This window comes from Emydura macquarii, unplaced genomic scaffold (genome assembly GCF_026122565.2).
Source record: "Emydura macquarii macquarii isolate MOO-44397 ecotype Brisbane River unplaced genomic scaffold, CSIRO-AGI_Emac_v2 contig_2422, whole genome shotgun sequence".
NCBI classification, from domain to species: Eukaryota; Metazoa; Chordata; order Testudines; family Chelidae; genus Emydura; species Emydura macquarii.
In genome coordinates this window covers 8,450,471-8,471,810 of record NW_027132559.1, presented here as the reverse complement: position 1 = coordinate 8,471,810, position 21,340 = coordinate 8,450,471, and the positions used below count along the sequence as shown (strand labels likewise).

At 38.6% G+C, this 21,340-nt stretch overlaps 1 protein-coding gene across 5 annotated transcripts in view; it reads right to left on the bottom strand.

Annotated features, from left to right (window-relative positions):
- SLC4A7 (solute carrier family 4 member 7) overlaps positions 1 to 21,340 on the bottom strand; it is a 133,613-nt gene that overhangs the window by 78,776 nt on the left and 33,497 nt on the right. For 4 of the 5 annotated variants that reach the window (XM_067561883.1, XM_067561885.1, XM_067561886.1 and 1 more), the window contains exon 2: positions 710 to 791. In XM_067561883.1, the coding sequence (XP_067417984.1) occupies positions 710 to 791 (82 nt within the window). Of the gene's footprint in view, positions 1 to 709; positions 792 to 19,213; positions 19,429 to 21,340 lie in introns of those variants that run through there. The other variant, XM_067561884.1, reaches the window with a different exon arrangement.

The following is a 21,340-nucleotide window of genomic DNA, read 5'->3' as shown; positions in this document are numbered from 1 at the left end:
AATCCTTGCTGGTTTTGCTTCTGTGCACAGAATTCTGAAGCACACCAAGGAACGCTAACAAGATTCCATGCAATTTTTGTTCTGCCACAAATTAAATTTATGAGCAGCAGCAATGGCACTGGAATAGCCTGCAGTCTTGGAAAGACAATACTCCTTCAGTTTATACCTTATTCATATTTTGAAGGGTATATTTACAGCCACAAAAGATAAATATCTCACTTTTACACACACACACACACACACACACACACACACACACACACACACACACACACACACACAATCTATCAATCAATCAGTTCTGCAGTTGTCAGAACTCATCCAGAGAAGCCACCTACTAGTTATATATGATCAGATTTTTTTCAAGCATTGGTCCGGAGGACTCAATCTAATCAATTTCAACAGTAAGACTGTTTTCTTAACTAAAAAAAGTGTAATCTCCATATTTTTATATATATATATATATTATATATAAGGAAGTTGTAAAGAAAGATTTATAAAAAAGATTAGCACTGAGCAATGTACTGAATGAAGAAAAAGGACAAAGGTTTATTAAGTTTAATGGCATGTTCTTAGAATTTTACAGTGTAGTAATTCATTGCTCTTTATATGCATGCAAAACTCTCAGTATTGTTAATGAGAGCTATGTAGTGCACTGATATAGACCTCTTAGGCTGTAAAATAATTTTAAGATTTTAAGAACACTTACTCTCTAGTTCTTCTTTCTCAAAGTTTGTGTTGATAGTAGAGCTAGTTTTGCCCATATCCACAACAGCTTCTTCATCATGACCCTAAAGAAAACACACACAATATGGATTGGTTTAATTTTAAATATCCAAACCAGAAATCCAAACTCACTTCTACCATAACACGTTAAAAAATGGGTTATACACTCATACACACAATTTATAAGGACAGCTGATTTTCAAATGCCTGTTTCAAAAGCTCAAAAGTTTCTCAACCATTTTCTGAGATAATTAAATAAAAAGAGAGTCCAACTCTTCAAGGAGGAAGAATAGGAAGTGGAGTTATATGTAGAAATCTCTTCATTTTCTGTGAAAAAAATCTTTTTACTATTGAAGGAAAATATTCTGCTTGTAGGAAGTATCACTATGATGAAAATTAGGTAACCTATGCTTCATTAAAACAACTGAAGTTACCTAAATGTAAAGAAGAACATCCAAAATGTTTCACTTAGACCAGCGTTTCTCTACCTTTTAAGTACCCCCTAACTTCTGAAAATTTTAATAAATACCCCAACACTCAATTTTCCATGGGATTTTATGTTTACAGACTAATGTGAGACATATGTTGAAAGAAGGGCTGAGTATATAAGGTCATGATATGATAGATGTCAGATTTAGTGTGGGTAGGGTTACCACCTTTACACCAGGGGTGCACAACTCAAGTATGTACCTGGGCTAGAGATGATGTTGGCCAAAGCTAGCAGGCTTTGAGCGGCATACCAATGCTGGGGAACATAAAGCGCCGCACCAAATATTTTTCCATAGATTTGAGAGGAGGAAGGGATGAGAGAGAGACAGGGAAGGAGGGCAAGAGAAAGAGACACACACAGGAAAAGAAGGTAACTGATAAAATCTGGGGCTGTCATAGTTGTCAATTTCACTGCTCAGTTAGAGCAGTGAAATGGACACGTTTTCTTGGCACTAGGCTCTGAGCCAGGGAGGGAGGCTGCCTCCTGGGCAAGTTGCAGGCGGCTGCCGCCTGCCTCCCAGCTAGGAGCTGGGACCAGGTGGGAAGTGGGTGGCTGCAACGCGCCTTCCCCAAAACCGGCGGCTGCCACCCGCCTTCTGGCAGGAAGTGGGGGGCTGCTGCCCGCCTCCCAGCTGGGAGCTGGGAGTGGGCAGGAAGCGGGGGCTGCCGCCCACTCCCCCAGAAGCTGGAGGCTGCCGCCTGCCGCCCCTTCACTGTTTTTCCCCGGGTACCCCCTGCCTGTGTCTCATGTACCCCCAGGGGTACATGTACCACAGGTTGAGAAACTATGACGTAGACTAAGAAAATCTTACCGAATACCTTTTGTACTTATGCATTTATCTTTTGACTGCATGCATTTCTCATGATAAAACAGAACTGGATCCAGCCATCCTGACAATAGCACAAAAACTTTAAAGCCCAGTTTTGGCTGACACCACCTTAAATTAAATAAGGGAGGTGAGGAATGCAGCAGTGCTGACTTATTTGTATTATAATAGCACCTAGTAGCTCCACCCAGGGACCAGGCCATTGATGTGCTAGGCACTGTACAAACACAAAACAAGACGACTGTCCCTGGCACAAAGAACTTACAATCTAAATATAAGATAAGAAGAGATGGATACAGATAGATGGGGGAATACAAGGAAACAATGAGATAGTAGTGGTCAGCATGTGAGGCAGTGGTCTCAGCACACCAGCAGCCTAACTGTTGTCAAATTTTCTGTAGGCACCATAGCTAAGGAGTATTTTAAGGAGGGATTTGAAGGTGATAATGAGATAGCTTTGCAGATGTTTATGGGGAACTTCTCCAAAGCACAAAGCGCACCTGGGAGAAAACAAAGGTACTTGCCTGAAAATTTAACAAATGGGTGATAAAGGCTGACACCTGGCTAATCAGGGGCAGGGAACAGCTTTTTGATGTTGAATGAGAGATAGGTAGGGTAGGCATAGGCTGTTAAGGGCCTTGAAAGTGAAGGCAAGTAGCTTATGTTTCCAGGTCATCATGCCTCTAAAGAAATGCACTGCAATTTTGTTAAGCTGACAGCCAAACATATCAGACTATCTTCATAAAACATCAGGCCAAAAAAATTTCATATTTTAGAAAGATTTTAATTCTCAAGGCAATACAGAAAAAAAAACATAGGAAGTGTTCAAATTCACAGAAGTAGATTTTTACAAGGTTCTAGATTGTTCCTTCTCAAGAAATAAACATTAAAGTTTAAGAATAAAAGATACTGACAAGAAGCAGTTTATGTTCAACAGTGGAAGAAGTCCACTTAAATAAAATAACCTTATTAAAAGACCTAGGAATTAACATTCAACCCAACAAAAGACTATAGAAATATATTCCGAATGGCACTTTTGGAGAGAGTACCTGTGCAGACTTCTCCAGCATGAACAAATAGTATTTGAAAGCCACAGTCTCATTGCAATTCATCGGCTCAACTTAAATTATGCTACACCAAGACATTCTCTACACCAGCTATTGGCTTTGAATTTCCCAGGACTGAAGATCCATCTCAATATCAATGATCGGGAGCACAACTGTAGATGGGCTGTTGATCTTTTTACCACCCTGTTGGCCAGACACATTCTGAGCAAAGTTAGATAAGTGTGTGTGGGAGGGTATCATCCTAGATCACCCCCTTGTGGCACAGTGAGGCCCTTTCAGGTACACTTCCCTGACCTCCCTCTAGTGGGGTTCAGCAATAAACAACTCAAGTCCAGATTCTTTAAACAATGTTTCCATTCTATAGCTGTCTAATTTATTAGTTTATACAACTACTCCAGAAGATCCTCCTTTAGATTCAGGTGTCTTATTGCTTCTTCTTGAGGCTGGAGAATTTCAATCTTGGCATTGCTGGCCCAAACATTCTCCCATCAAATTCCAGAGTCTTCCCAACCCTCCTTCTTGAGGTCAAGGGGGCTTCCCGTCAAGCTTCTCCCTACATGGCACATGAAGCCCAGAGCTCCCCTTGTTGGTCTGCACTCATTACCTCAGGCCAGGAGGGAGCTTCCAACTAGCTTCTCCTCCAACTAGCCCCTTTTCATCTAATCCCTTTTCTCCCTGGACAGGGAGAGCTCAGCAGGCAGCAATCGTCCACAGCTGGTGTCTCTCTATTCTGAGGAAGAGGCAGAATATATACAACCCTCTTTCCCAGAGCTGGTTCTGGCTGGTTGGGAATGAGGAGAGCTTTGCCCTGCTTTCTTTACAAGACTGCTGGTTCTGGGGCCTTAAAGGAATAGAAGCACAGGCCTCTCCCAAACACAGCCTATGACCCCAGAGCCGCTTCCTCTCTTCCCATATCTCCCTTTGTCAGTTTCCTAGACTATTCAGTACCAAACCTTAAAGGGGCAACACCATGGGACAGGGATGGGGTAATCCCTAAGACTGACAACCTTTAAGAGAACAGACCATCCTATCACACAGTGGTTACAAGGTCATCAGTGGTCTATACCCATACTCTCTGCCATTGCCAAAGTTATCTCAGTAGTAGTGCAACAGTATGACATTTAAAGAAAAATGCTTGTTTAGACACTGCCATAGAAATACATACCTGCAGAATATGCCTTCTTTTTACAATATGTTAAGGAAAAAAAACACATGGCTAAGGCAGAATAAAAAACATAAGCCTCTCACTCAAAGAGAATCCTAAACTTATGTTTTATATCTTACGTTTACTAGACAGCATTTTGATATCATGTAATGCTAGGATCTAAGTTGTGGTGGAGGTCAAAACTATCTGTTACGGTTACCTTCAAATAGTCCTTAGTTATCAGAGTATCCAACTTGTGTTTTGGGCCACGTAACCTTGACTTCCTTCTGACAGAACTGGTCTTTTAGTGCCGTATCTGTTACATACTACCATCCTATGAAAACAGTAGCCTCTACTCTTATGTCACATACTTTGACATTCAATGTATTAATGTGTTTCTTAGGCATTTAGTGGAACACAAGCCCTCTTTTTGGCAGTCAAGTAATCTAAGCATTCAGTTTTTAGCACATTATGGGGAACAGAAGTGAGTGAAAATAGTATATTCACCTTCTTTTAAATAAATATAAGTTTCCATCCGCTTTTTAAACCTATATGGTAAGTCACCTATTAGAAATATACAATAAACTGTTTTAGAGATCAGGTGAATTCTGCCTCTCCGACCCTTACCTTATCAGTTTGGAATTAGGGTTGCTGTGTTGAGGCAGTGGGTGCTGCTCACCCCTCTGCAGTTTAGTACAGTGCACCCATTGAATCAGGAAGCTACCTCTGCCTCTGATACAGAGCACAAACCTGCTTGGTTGCAGATTTAGTTGGAGAATACCATCAGATTCAGATACAATTTAGTTCTAGTTCTATTTCAGAATCTTATTCTGATTCTTTAGAATCTTAGAACTAATTGTTTCCAACCTATAAGTTTACCCAAATCAGATTTCAATTTGCAATTTTACACCACCATTCAACATCAAATTCCTTTCTTGTAAATAAGAGCTAAGCTAGTCATCCCAAATTTCCATAGCTGCACACCAACCGTAGCACTTACAATTCACAATAACTTGAATTTCTTGTTAAATGCTATATATATAGAAACTATACCAAATAAACCTGCACCTCTTTCTACCACAGACAGGACACATTTTGTATAGCATATTTCCTACTAATAGCATTCCAAACTGCTCTATACCGTTATGGATAATAAAAAATGTAGACTAATTAACAATGGGAGAAATATTATGAAGTAACACACAGGGGAGAAAATGTTATCAACTGAGATTTAAAATAGGAAGGAGAGTAAGCGAGGTAAATATAGTGAAAGGCTGCTTTAGTTTGCAGGAAAGGTTTGTTTATAACAGTGATTAGACTGTATAAAAGGGAAAAGAGGTAACTGTACCAGATATGCAGAGAGAAAAGTAAAGGGATAAAGAACTGCAAGACAGGCTGTACCAAATGCATGGTAGGTTTATAAACAAAAGACAATTCAGAATAGGATCCTGAAGAATGGGATATTCAAGGAAGGCATTTCTGGATGTACAGTATTCTGTACACACCAGTTTGGAGAGGACAGAGAGAAAAGGAATTGTAATTACGAAGGTATAGATTAAGATTTTAGGAAGTATAGGCAAAGTAGCATCTAATGGGCAAAGATGTGGAAATTAACAACAGACATTTATTAACATGAGACATGGCAGATGTTCAGAGTCAAGGAAATGCCATTGTTAAAGAGATTCAACTTATTAAAAGGTTAAATAACGTATTCCATTCAAGTTCTCGAACTGCTCCCATCCATGTGGAATCTAAGCACATTCCAGAAGTACATTTAATAATGCTATTGCTATCTGCCATGTGTTTGCTCACTCTCTCCCTCCTCTCCAACTTCCAAGGGAAATATTGGGGTGGAGGGAAGAAAGGCTTTTTCATTTTTATTTCATTTCATTGTGTGATATACCATGCACTGTTATTAGTGAACTTAAGGTCAAGAAGTGGTAATACATCTAGGGAAAAACAATTTAATGCATAGATCCAACAGGACGGAAAAGCCTGGAAATGATAGTGTTGAAAAAGACATACAGGATCACGTGGACATATATTTGCAATTCAGTATGGCTAAAAATTAGCCCACTGTAATATTGAGCTAAACAGATAAGGACATAACATCACAAAACCAGGGAGACAAGTATACTACTTATCTATGCACTTGATCTTACACTCATTGAAGTCAAGGGCAAAGCTCCCAATGACTTTCATGACGCAGGATCAGGGTCTACATGACTCTGGAGCAACCCCATCAGTTGCGTTAAACTCTGGGCAACCAATTATCAGAAAGACAGACAACCGACATGAAAATTATTATAAGGAAAGAATAATGGAAGTATTAAGAATGAATAAAAGTTAAATTGTGCCTCTCAAGTATTCTAAGGGGCATATGATAACAGCCCACTATGTGACATTGTGCTGTCATAAAGCACCAATTAAAACTGAAAATAACCCCCCCCCCCCATTACTGTCTTTCAGTTACAGTATTTAATTTGTTACTTTTAACTATTACAGGTATAAGAGTTTCAGAGAGAAGTGTGATTTTCAAGTTGGCTACAATCCTTTAAATATGGTGTTTTGTGGACAGAATTCAAGTGATCTAAAGAAAAATGTTTCAGAGCATCAAATGAAGAGAACTTTGCCCAGATCATTGTGAAAGTCCACAGTGTAATGGCAGATGGAACAAGTTAAAACATAAAATTAAAAAACCTACAAGTGGAATCAGCTTTTCAATAACTTTTTGAAACTGTATTTTGCAGTATCACTTATGCTGACATTACTATTTACCATCCCTTTGTTCTTAATGGCACAAATGAAGGAGGTATTTTGCCAATTTTGCACATACAGAAGTGGCCTTCAAATCTCCATCATGTGAAAGCAACACGTCTATTGAGATTAGATTACAGAAAGGCATGCATGCCCTTGTAAACCCTCCTGTTACATTGCTATCTCAGTGTATCCAATTTATGCAGAGACTCTTCCAAGAATAAACTGCTAGCAACCACAAATATCCTACATGCAGAAAGCATATCATTCATAACCTTCATTGTTTGGAAAGACAGTACTACATTAGGCATCATTTCTTCATGTATCATTTGTAAAATCATAGTTAGAACCAAAAAATACAGGTATTTTAAATCTAGGTCAAACATAAGGTAACTAAATGTTCAGTTCAACTATAATGCTAAAGTCAATACATAGTATCTCCCATGCTAAATATAACTATATAGAGTATAGGCTTCCAATATTCATATAAAATCTGCCAGGCCAGTTTTAGACAAAGCTCAAGAGACAGCTGTTATTGCTTCATATTGAAAAAAGAGTCATGTGGTAAAAGACTGTGTTCTAGTCAGTTTCTCTTTTCATTTATATAGAGAAGAGAGGTAGGGGGTGTGTGGAATAACTAGAACTGTGTCAATCTATTTAGTTTCCCTTCCCTGACAAATCCATGTAAACAGCATGGCGCAGGAAAAAACTGACTAGTGTTACCAAGTATTTCTTTGCAGTCTCCTGTGGTTTCCATGTGTGAAACATTACTTACCCTGATCCTTCAGACACACAAAAAGAAAGAAGGAAGAGATGAGTGGGGGAGAACACAAGTAAAAGCAAAAGTTGAAACCCATTCTGGGCTAATTCAATAGATAAATTTTTTTGTTTGTGTGTTTTGTTAAGGAGTAGGAATTAAATGCTTCGGGGATTTTTTTCTTCTTGTTTTGTGTTTTATTAGCCTTTTTACTCTTCTTGATTTTCTTGTAAGCAATGACTATGCTGTCCCCCCCAAAAAAAAAGTGGAGAGGAGAGAAGGGGCACGGTGGTCTTGTGCTTTTTTGACATGCTTCTTCTGGCTCTTTCTAAATGGGGAGCAGCATGTTTGTGGACACTTACCTAGGACAGACCCTAGGATGAATTCCTGTAGTTGTGGGAGGATCCTGCTGGTGAGCCCTAGGAATCAGAGAGTGCTTGCCTGCTTTCCCAGGCTGGTGAGCACCCATATGAGTATTGTAAGAGGGACCTTAGAACTCCTTGGATCTGTATTCAAAGACAGATGGCATCTGGTACACACAACAAGCCTTAACCTCTCCTTCCCCAAAGTATGCTCCAATGCTTATATGACTGTATGAGAAATTGAGTCCTTCTATATCTCAGTTCTGGGCAGCATGGGCTTTCCAGTGCTCTTTGAATCCAGGATCTGAGACCCCTTTGTGTCTTTAAGATACAGAGCTCTTTTCTCCAGCAGACTGGATGAGAACAGGAAAGGTACAAGTCCCCTTCTGCTGCCTACTATAACAGGCATCAACAAACTGTGCAAACCTGAAGTTCAGGACATTTATTTGCCTATTCAATAATATTCCCACTTAGAGGAGGAATGGAAAGCCTCAGAGTGCACACCAGAAAGGTGTCTGAATAGACCAAATATATTTCTTCCCCAATGTGGGAAGGTTAGAAGAAAGGGGTTTTAACCCTTACTAGCTCACTATTTGCTAACTATTGTTAGGATAATTATCTTTTAGAAAGGAAACCAGGGCCATTTGGTGTTTCTGCTGTAGGATATCGAGGCAGCACCAAGATTATGGATTTTAAGCCACAGCTTGCAATGACTCCAAAACTGCAGAGAGGAGACAACCCAGTACTGCAGGCTAGTAGAGACATTCTGCAACAGAATGACTGGCCTGTAGGAGCACAATGGGGTGCTGGTCCATGACTGGACCACAATACAATTATATAAAGATGAAAAGTTTGGAATACCCACCCTCTTTGAGTACTGAGATGGTATGCCCTCTTTTGGGTCTCCTCCTACCTCTCTAATCACTCCTTCAGCACACCCTCCTTATCCCCACTTCAACTTTCTGTGGGGGTTCCACAGGGCTCCATCCTTGGTCCCATTCTCTTCTCTGTCTACATCTCATCTCTGGGTAATCACACCCACAAACACAAATTCAACTACCCTCTGTATTGAAGCAGGAATTTTCTGTAATATTTTTATGAAGCCTATGTGTGCCTCAGTTTCCTTCCACACTTTGCATTGTTAAAAGGTTTAAGTCTATTCCTAGGACAGCAGAGAAGGCATGAGGTATATGTATCAAATAGCTGTCTGGGAGGAACAACAAGGTCATTAAAGAACTGGTTGAAACTGACCCCAAATCAACAGAGGTTGAAACTGACCCCAAATCAACAAGACAAAGATGCCCCAATGACTGAATAACAATTACATTACAGCAGAAAAACCTGGCAGGCTGGACATGTGAACTGAACTGGAGAATACAGGGGGAAAATGTTGTCTGGTGACTGGAATAAGATCAGCACTTTTGGAGGGACTAGGAAACTCTGACCTGTGGAGACAAAGAGGACAAAGGAGGGAGCCAGGAATGGAGTCCATCACAGCTTGGCTGATGGCATTGGGTTGGCCAGGATAAACTTTGGCTTAACTTCTGCTTCTCTGTGCTACTCTAAGACCTTCATATGCTGTATGCCAGGTGATTAATAAATTGTTACCTTGTTTTGAAAAAAAAGCTGCTTGGTATCACTGCAAATACTCACTGAGAGCACAGATTCCTGAAGGGGCCCAGTACAAGCCTCCCACAGGACTCTGGCTTGGCTGGATTCACTGCAGGAAGCCATGGAGAGAGACAGATCACTGGTCCTGAATGGAGGCTCCAATTTTAGAGTCTTGGAGGCCATGGGCCTGCCCTTGTGGAATTATGTGGGTCTTTGGGACCTGGCACACTAACAAGGTCACTCCCCGGAGACTGGTTACAAGCTGGGGCATATACAAGACTCTGAGTGTGACATTATCTCTATGCTGATGACTCTCAGATCTACCTTTCTATACCAAACCTGTCTCCTTCTATCAAAACTAAAACCTTGGCCTCTCTCTTCTGCCATTTCCTTGTGGATATTTAACCATCAGCTCAAGGTAAATATAGCTAAACAGAGCTCCTAAACTTCCCCTTCTCCCCTCTTCCAAGTCCTCCTCATTTTCTCCTCGTTTCTCAACTGATGTGGACAACACCACCATCCATCCTGTCTGTCACTCAAGCCATAACCTGAGCATCATCTTCAACTTGTAACTCATTCTTGGTTCTCACATTCAGGCCGTAGCTACGTCTTGCCAATATTTCTACATAACATCTCCAAGATATGGTCTTTCCTATCTATTCACACAGCAAAAACTCACCAAAGCTCCCAACATCTCAATTACTGTGACATCCTTCTCTGGTCTTGACAAATGCAATTTGCCCAACTCATATCCATTCAGAATTTTATTAATTAAATCATTTTCGTAGCCTGTCAATTTGACCATGTTATCCCTCTGTTTGAATCCCTCCACTGGCTCCCCCTTCTCTTTTGCATCAATCATAAGCAGCTTGTATTCACTTTCAAGGCCCTTCATGACCTACCCACCCACCTATCATCTCTCATTCCCTGTCGAGCTGTTGATGCTCACCTCCAATTGGCCCATGATGCCAGCTGCTGGAATTATTAATATTAATAGAGACCAGGATACACCAATTTAATCATAAATTCCTTTATTTAGTCCAAAGGCCAAATGATATTTTATACAATTGCTCTAAACATGCCTGACAGCCTAAAAATAAGCAGGCACTGTATCCAATACACTAAAAGTATTTATAAGCATGTGGTCAGTATACTTACAAATAGGCCAGACCTAATGAAAACCATCTCACTGTGGAATGCTATAGCATTAGGGTCTGACAAAGAACACAAATTAATAACTTTTTTATACCCTTCAACATATGATGCCACTGCCAATTACTGACTTCAGCTAAAAACTAATGTGAGACAATTCACCCTTAGTTCCATTCTTAATCCAGATAAGATTTACAATCTCCTTTCTTCCCAAGGCCTTTCCTTCCTACCTCTTTCCTGCCTCCTTGTTAACCAACAGTTTTTACTTTGCACCTGGTTCACATAAGCCTTAATTTTTTAGATAACACTGGTATGTGGGATGGAAAGGAACATGTTGGCTCATTTTAAGACAGATTCTCTTTGTCTTATTTAAAACCATTGGCAGTCACCGCTATCAATCAGAGGCCGCCTTTTTAGAAACTTCCCCTTAGGTCATTAGTTATAACCAGACATCCTCTAGGCCTCATTGTCTCTGGCCTGATAACTCATTATTTTCAAGGCCTTCCTTCCACTTGCCAGTCAGGGCCTTTCTTTACAACACCCACACATTTTTAGCCAAAAATAAGCTAACCCTAATTCTTTAATTTCATATTTATCCTACACCAGCACCCATTCCCCACTTGTTAAATTTTTAAACAAGCACATTCATGCTTTCTTCCAAGCTACCCTATGCTTGGGAGGTGCTTCCTGTAAGTATCCACAAAGCTACCTCATTATCCACCTTCCAATCCCTCCTCAAAATTCTACTTTGCCATGATGCCTACCAAAAACAACCTTTACAACTATTAGGCTACCTATTTGCAGAGACCAATGCTTATTTTGCTGACCAATGCTAACGCACTGTTCATTTGTACTCCATCTGTCTACATACATCTCTTCTCTTATGCTTAGACCAGTGGTTCTTAACCTTTCCAAACTACTGTACCCCTGAAGCCTGAGTCCCACCCCCACGGGGCTGAGGCATGTCACTTAGTTTCATGGCGCCCCTGTGGCTCCAGGCAATTCCCTTTCTTGCCACCCCCAATACCAGCTCTGCACTTGCGACCCCTCTAAAACTCCAGGTTAAGAAACACTGGCTTAGACTGTAAGCTTCCTAGGGCAGGGACTGTCTTGTTGTTCTGTTTGTACAGTGCTTGAAAAATGGGGCCCTGATCCATGACTAGGGCTCCTAAGTACTACCGTAATAATAATAATCATGATGTTTACTCTTTGAATCTCTTCTCACACTTTAGACTATAACCAGATTTTTTTTTGATTCTTCAGCGTACTATTCTTCTTAAACTAGACGTTTAATGAACTAATCACTAAACCAAGATTAATGTTTGGGTAGAATTATACACTTTTCTGTCTAAAGAATATTTCAGATATGATGTTTGTACATATTATATTTATAAGTGATTAAAAATAACTAATCCAGAATAGCAAGCATCTTGGCAGACTTTAGCCATTTCCTAAACAAGCTCAGTTGTCCACAGCCAACATGTACTAATACATACTCTGACCCAATGGACAATAATGACGCAGAGAAAATTAAATTTGAAGTGAACTTTTCCACTCTTTCATCTGTATAATCTCTTCTCACCATGTAACTGGTCTAATGTTATGTAGTCTCATACTCAGGACTGATTTCAAATGGGCTCATTGCCCAAACTACATTGCAGAGTAACAATTTAAAGTAATGTATCTTGCCAGCAAGGCATAAAAAAGTATTATTCCAACAGATTTGCAATCTAATTAAATATAATAAATCAATTCTCTCATTCTGGTTAACAATCACCATTACCTGCCTTTGAAATCGTTAACCTTGAGTTATTCTTTACACAACTGTGGATCCTGGCAGACGAACTCAGCTGCCTGCAGATATGCTTGAGCAACTTTTTCCAATTTTAAAATTTGAGCCAATGATCATCTGTCCCATACATGGTTTCACAAAGCGAAAAGGTACTTTGCTGGGGCTGGAGTGTTTTCAGTATATGCATGACACAGATTCAGGTCTACATTTTATCAGACACAAGCTGTGTGTTTGACTTCCTTTGTCTACAACAGAGATCAGAACCTGTATAAGAGATGGGCAAATGAGGCTCAAACCAAACAAGAGGTAATATTAATATGGCTGAGGAGAAAAAACCCAGACAGAATGTCAGACTATCCCCTAGAGAGGGACTTTGCTTGCCTTTTGTCAATTCAGGTTCACAGCTTTCTGTGCTCATTGGATCCTGACCTGCCCACAGATATTCTGGCAGCACTAGTTACCATGTGCACTTGCAAGGAGTTTATAACCTTTCCTTTTGGATGTAGTGACTTCGCTGCAGTAGTCCATTCCTGTATCATCTCCAGACTAGACTAACTATCATGCTGTTTTGGGATCACACACACAGAACAATCTGACACTTCATCTGGTGTAGAATGCAGCTATTTGCTGTTGATAACATGTTGAAAACCTTCTCCCACTACACCCCCAATAAAATACACATTCTGTTAAAAACAATTATTTTTTTTTTAAATTTCTTGGAAATTAATTTTTTCAGCCTGCTCTAGTGAATAACCATAAAATATCTGGGCCCTTACCACCTTACAGGGAAGAAGATAGTAGGTGACAAGATTTTCTCAATTAAAAATCCTTAACTCTGAAATTTGTCTCCTGCCGTTTACTCTGACAGAACTCAAATCTGTTCCTGACCTTCAGGGCAAGCTGCAAGGCCTTATTTTCATCATTCTTCTCCTAAGTGTGAGTTGAGTGACACTTACCCTTCCTTCATCTTCTACATCTTTTTTTTAAATAATGTTCACACTAATTAACAATGATTTTTAATGATTTTAAACACACCCAGAACAGCTCATGAGTGCATATTTAATATATAAAAATAAATGCATTTAAGACCTCCTCCTCATAAAAATTGTTCCTTGTAAGTGTAAATCATTCATAGTTTCAGGTTGCCTGAACTGGTATCTAGTCACTGGGGAGACCAGAATTTCCTAAACAGTATATTTCATATCTCAAACAGAAATATGTAATTAATTCAGCCACCCTATTTACTCTCTGTGTTTGTAGAGTGTTGATAATGTGCTTGGTATTATAAAGGAGAGAGAAAATAGCCTTTTAAGCATGTCTCTAAAAGCTTTTATTTAAATCAATATATACAGGCTGGTAGCAAAATACAAAATGGGGTAAGAATCCAGCAGAGAGCTGAATTTTACATACAATATCTCCTATTTAGAAAAAGTAAAAGTATTAACATTATCTGAACTTTCATTTTTTGACTGAACAATTCACATGAATAAAAACCATACAAGAGAATCAAGAAAACTGAACTCACAATTAAGCTGTTTTCAGCTACCTCTTTTATTAAAAATTTTCATTTGCTTTGTGTGCTCTGCAGATAGCTACTACAGTGTTTTTTAAATATTAGTAGAATCATTTACAATGCATTTTCCCTCCATTTCCTAAAGACCTTGACCTTCAGAAAGCTAGATTTCTGAATGACACACATCCATCAACGTTGACATCATATCCTGCATATGCAAAAATACCTGTAAGTCAAAAAATTATACCATTTTCTATAGTAAGTACTCAACCTTCCCTCCCCCCCTATTCTTTTGGGAGAAAATGCAGTTTAGGAAACCAGTCTCCCAGAACTGTCAGCTAGGTACAGACTACAGATATCCTAGGCCTGGTCCACCCCCAGACTTTTTCCTCCATAATTTCCCCACTTACTACTGGTACAGTTCCACCTGTGGTAGCAACTATGGGAGCTCTAGCATAGATCAGGGTCCAACAGCCACTTGTGGTTTGGGGTTTGTTTTAATTACAGTGTCATAATTAAGGATATGATTTGGTCACAGAAGTCACAGATTCTGTAACTTTCTGGGACCTCCGTGTCTTCTGGGGCTGGGCTGGAGCAGCTGTCAGCTCGGGGGATGTAGCCGCAGAACAGTTGATCAGCCAGCCGGCCTGAGCCACCCAACAGCTGATCCAGCAAGCCTGCTGGAGCACCAGGCTGGAGCAGCTGCAAGTGCCAGCAGCTGTTTTCTCCCCTCCCCCAGTCATGGGAAAGTCAGGGACAGGTCACGGCATCCATGAAATTTTGTTTACTGCACACGACCTGTCCCTGACTTTTACTAAAAATATCCGTGACAGAATCTTAATGTTAGTCACATTTACAGAACTGCTGGAAGCAGGGTTTGATGACATGGTAGTTATATCATTGGCAGTCATCAGCACTAAGGCTATGTCTACACTAGACAACTTATGGGAGGCATAGCTGTATGCTCTCTAGCATAGCCACTCTAAGCGGATGGGAAAGAGCTCTCTTGTCGACTTACTTATTCCCCCCCCCAACCCCTAATGAGCAGCGGTAGCTCTCCTGCTGACATAGTGCTGTCCACCCCGGTGCTTATGTTGGTGTAATTTATGTCACTGAGGGGGGTGGTTTATTCACACCCCTGGGTGACATACTTCTACCGACATAAGTGGTAGTGTAGACATAACCTAAGTCTACATTAGAACTCTACACCATTATCACCAGTTGAGCTTCACCAATGGGAAATTTTAGGTAAGAAAGTCTAAGGTAGATATAGCCTTTAGCTAAGGTTCTACTCTAAGTAGATACTTAGAGTAATATTGCATATTACTATGCAATAAAGGCATTGTTTATTGTTTACAAAATTCCATATTTATTAACCCATTTCCATATTAAAGTTGCTCAGTTTATAAGTAGATAGATTTTTCTGGAACCAACCCTGGAAACTAAACCTGGGACCTAAAAGTAAGTTCTTTCTAGCTTGGATACTATAACCAGTATATGTTTTGCTGTCCTCACACCAGTACAACCCTTTCAACTTAAACCTGGGTGTAAAGGAGGTTCTGAAAGAGGAATTTACTTTGTTTGTTGATGCACAAGCCAGGTGCATCAACTCTTACCGAAAGAGTCCTGTTCACTCTTGTAGTAGCACTGTTTCTGCAAGACTAGCAACTGTAAAAACCTTGTTTATACTAAAGTGAGCCAATATAAGGAAACACACAAATGGATAACTGGGGAGTAATAAAGTGCCTATTTTACACTGTCACTTTTCAGCACAGACCTGCATTTTCAACTTTTAGAACTCTACTAAGCACACCTGTGGAGAATAAAATGCACTACAATTCCACAGACCAGAATACTAATTTTCCATTATCAAACAATATACTCACTTCAGGCCTCCTCTTTTCTCTATTCCACTTGCTACTGCCAAACACACTGAAGACAAACAGCCATTTTCCAGATTTCAACCACTAACACTGCAGTAGGCAGTATTCCAAGAGTTAGAGAAAAGTCTAAGGTATACCAGGATCCACTTCTTTATTTATTAAGGAATTCTACTTGCTGGTATATGAGAATCCTGCGGTCACATAACTATCTTTATATTTCTAAACTTTTTGCTAATGGGATAGATTGGTAAAAAGACTGAGTTTTAAGGCTCATCCCCATTAATTTGTCTACAAATATACTAAAGACATTAAGAATATTTAAGAAATTTCTCTGACTAGCCAACCTCATAGTTCTGACTCAGTTTGCCCCAGCAAAATCCAGAAGCTTGAACAACTATATTTTTCCAAAGTTCACAATAGGATCCACACTTTAAAAATCCTTCACTTGGTCTAGAACAGCAGCGGAACTTCAATGAAGCCTCCAAAGTTGCATCTTAATTAATTTTTTACAGAAGTGGAGTAAGAACACTAAAAGAAAACAAATACACTTGTTTTTAATAAAAAGATGTATAACCCTTTTTAGAAAAAGGTTTAAAAATGGGCTATTTTCACATAGATATGCACTAACACTTTCAGGATATATACTGCTTTTAAGTAATGTATTACTATTACTTTGGTAGCATCTCTGGATCCCAATCAGTTGCTCTCATGGTAGGCACTATACAAACAAAATGACAGCCTGTGTCCCAGAGAAGTTACAATCTAGAATTAGACAATACTCAATAGGTGGATAAGCCATAAAACAATCTGAAGAGACTTAAGGGAAGGAAAGAGCAGGACAAGGTAACATGAGAGATAGCTGTATCAGTATAAACTGGTAGACAAAGACTTGGACACAGGTGGTCACTGGCCCTAACCAACACCAGGCTGCAGTAATTTGTAGGTCACAATGGCAAAGATTAGGTTACAAGGAAGGGTTTAACACAAGGTGATGGCTTTGCAAATTTTGAGGAAAGAATAAATTATAATGAAGTTGTAAATTAACTGAATTGAGAAATTAGTTTGAACTCAGCTGTGAACCAGAAAAATTACCATCAGTTCCCAAACTGTGTAACATTATCAATACTGCCACCAACTCAACCAATATTAGCTTGCACACAGAAATAGCAAGTGTAGCTAGTAATACACTAGCCATTGTATAAATTCATACTAAAAACAGACATTCCCCTAAAAATAAATATTTTGTTCACATATATTGTGATTTTCTACATCACAACCGTAATAGTTTTATTTATAGAACTATAGCCAAAAGCCCAAAGATCTGTTGCTCAACAGCCAAATACAAACTAATACCTCAAGTAACTTAGATTCTTTATTTCAAAAAGGGAGATGCAAAAAATAAAAAAAAGTTAGCTTAAACATTTGAGTAGTTTAAAAAGGAAAGACATTTTTAATATATTATATGAAGTAACAAAGAATATGATATATCTTTGTTTCATTATTATTATTAAATAAAAACTACAAAAATAGCATGTGAAGATTACAGAAGAAGCAGTAGAATCCATCACAGATTACTTGCTTAACAGCTCTAATGAAAGGGGATAATAAAGAATTGTCTCAAAAGAACAGCTCAAGTTTTTAAAATCATATGAATTAAGAACCAATACTTTTGAAAGAAGTTTTAAAAACCCTCATTACTCAAAGTTCAATATTTTAAAATCCCAGTTTCCTCAAACTATCATTTTATTTTCATAATTAAGCTTATGTTAGGCAGGAATCTCAGGGTGGGGAGAAGATTTGTTTATGTCACAAATATCAATATATTGCTCTAAAATGTTTAGTAATGTTTTAATTTATGGGATCATCATCGATTTTTTCAGTGCTAGTTATTAGACTAATAGTACCATGGATGTTGAACTACATGATCTTTTAGAGAGGTCAACTACAGAGGCAAATCTACACTATAATTAAACATGCAGGAAATGAATCTATGCCTTGTCATTTAAAGCTAAAAAAGCAGATTACCTTCAAAACATCAAATCAGCTTTAACCAATACCTAAGTAAGCAAAAGCAATAGTCTCCACTGATATATGCATTACTGAGATAATAAATGTCTAAACAAATTATGCATCCAGAGAAGGCAACTGTATAACGGAATTCAAATTTAAAAAAGAAATCAATTATACTATATAACCCCTTAGCAAGTAAGACCATTGCAATTAGATGCATTTTATAATGTCTGAGTGTTTTTTTAAAAAGAATAGATTGATTTAAACAGTATTGTAGTGTCAGTAGTAATGAATTAATGCAATTAAAATTAAAAAGTCCATTAAATCTGCTAAATGCTCTTGTGGGCTCTTAACTAAATTTTAGGGAAATTTCACCCAATAGTTTTAGTTTCCATTGGGTTTTAATTAAACTGTAATCCCTGTTAAACACTGCACTAAAATAAATACCTATGATAAAAGCTACACATCCACAGACTAAAAACAAAAACCCATAATGACATAAGTTTATTACTTCAATATAGAGATTCCAAACAAAGGAAATTTATGAACATGCTATTAAAGTCTTAAAAAATAAAATAGATTTTTTAAAATAATCAAAGGAACAATGTTATTTATACAAAGGCACTGAACTCTATGATATCTCAATATAGGCAGAATACTGCTGAAAAACAGCTTGATTGGTAGGCTATATATAATCAAGCTCCTGAGATCCTTCACCAAAAATTGCCTGCCACAGTTACACAGAATTACTTATTTTTATTCCATAGTCAAACAGCCTTCAGTGACGGAAAACTGAGTTGTAAACTACTGGTTAAAAATCTTACTCAAAATTTGATAACAGATTCTCTCAAGCTAAAAGGATTTACTTTTACCAGATTAGGCCAACAGACAATACAATGAAACAACTTCCAGTTAAAAAGAAACTTCTAAACAGATATCCATACTACAAAAATTATTTCCAGATGAGGTTCTTTCAAAGGAAATTACTTGTACAATCAAAACAAGGATGTGATACTGTTCTGAGACAGTGCTGATAAATATCCCAGCCTTCCCTTAGCCTGTTATCAAAATACATTTTTTTAAAAAGTGTTTTAAAAAGTTATACCCATAGCTAATTACATACAGGTAGCAGCTTCTTCTCTGGATGAGCTCTTTCCATACTGATGTGCAGAAACAGTGAACGTCTTTGCGCAAGACACAATAACGTAATGAGTCTCCTGAGGTATTGAAGACTGTGTGTACATGACTTATTTAGAACACTGGGCTTTACACAGATGTACTCCAGTAAATTGTTCCCTATCCTAGAGCCAATCGCTATCTTGCAAGACTACTTAACCTCCCAAGCCAGTAACTATCACAGGGTTACAGAATAGCGGAATTGGTGAACATAGCATGCCTTCAATTCCAACAGAGAGAATACCAAAAAAGGAACTGAAACTATGCAATGTGAGACTTAAGGTTTTCTGCAAAAGCAGCTGCTAAAAACAGCTCTCAAACTGCAAGGTTATTATTTTTGCTCAGATCCAAGGCTTCGTTAACACTATAAAGTGAAAGCTGAGAAACTCAAAAATCAAACATCCGCTAAGTGTGTTTATTATAGACCTTTTCAATGCATGTTCATTCTGAAGACAGTTCTTTCCTCCACAACCCCCTTCTTCACATACACATTTCAGAAATCAAAGCAGTCCTGATAGGGTACATAAACCAAATATTTCTAAAATAATTATCTTTGTATTTTGTTCCTTAGAGGAGATGGATTTAGAAGACCTTGTTTAGATCTTGTTTAGTTGGGGTAAAAAAATACTTCATTAGCAGAAACTAATTTGGTCTTGTTTACAGGCTATAATTTAATAACCAGACAAAACCTTAAGCAAGATAACTTTTTAGAACTATAAATAATTCATTCATATCAATGAAACAAAAATATCTGAGAAAATTTGTTCTTAGATTCCCCTCCCCAACTTAATCATACAAATCCAAAACCTCACAACATCTTCCCACCTTGCCATATTTTCCACTATCAACCACAAGCCTCATGATCTACCACCCACCCATTACTAGGGCTATGATTTTGTCCTGGAGATATTGGAAATCATGATTTTCTTAAAAGTCTGTTAAATCTTGGAAGTGGCCATAAACACACATTTGATTAGGCCCACAAACTGAGTAAAGCATTGCAACCTGACACACAAGGTTGCAGAGCCACTCAGGTTTGGCCCATTTGCTCCTCCATCTCCAGCAAAGCAGCTTTGTGACCTACCACAGAGGTTGCAACGCCACTCATGTTTGGCTCACCCGTCCCCCACAGATTAAATTGTCAGAGTGTCGACTAACTTTGGGTGCCCAAATCAAGAAGGCTAGGGCCTGATTTTTTAAAGTATTTGGCATTTTAGAGTACTTTATATGTTCAGAACAGTTGTGAGTGCTCAGTACCAAGACTAATCATACATGAGGTGTCAAGCGGGCACCCAGAAAATGAGGAACACAATGGCCACCTGTGAAAACTTTGGTCTTTGTGATTTGCCAAGCATCATGTAAAAAAAACCTGTGGTAGAGGCAAGAAGAGATTCCAGTTCTCCAGGGAGAAAATCAACTGCCTTAACCATCTTCTTTTCCCGCATCATTCACTAGATATCTTCCAACTTCTGCAACAAATGAGGAAACGGTCTTACAGGCCTCTTTCACTACACATCCTTGATTCATTCCAAGAGCACAGTTCATCCTGTGCACTGAATGAGACAGAGGTACTGAGGAAAAAATAGTATGTATTCATCTAATTAATATTATCATAATAAATATGCAAAGAGGCTGAATTAAGGTTGCCCATGCAACCTTAATTCTGTTAATTCCTAACCTCTGAGTGCTTGACTTTGCAAACTTAACATAGGAAGTTACATTTTTAAAACTATGTTTTTAAACAGTTTTAATATTGAAAAAACCAAAAATTTCATCTTGTGGAAACATATTGCACCACTCCCCCGCACCGCCTCCCACACACATGCCAGTGTGTGCGTGTGTTTGTGTATCAGTAGAGCTGGGATTGTTAGATCAACAGCACAGTCCTCTATTTCTTAAGCTAAAAGCATAACTAGAAGCACTACAAGGCTAAATCCAGTGTATTTTCATGGGGATGTCATGACACACGACATGACTTCACTGACATACAGGCAACTCTAAAATTTCAAGTCCCTGCTCCAAAAAATAGAAACATTAGAGCTTCTCACCAAAATGGCTGTCAATTTTTTTTCCA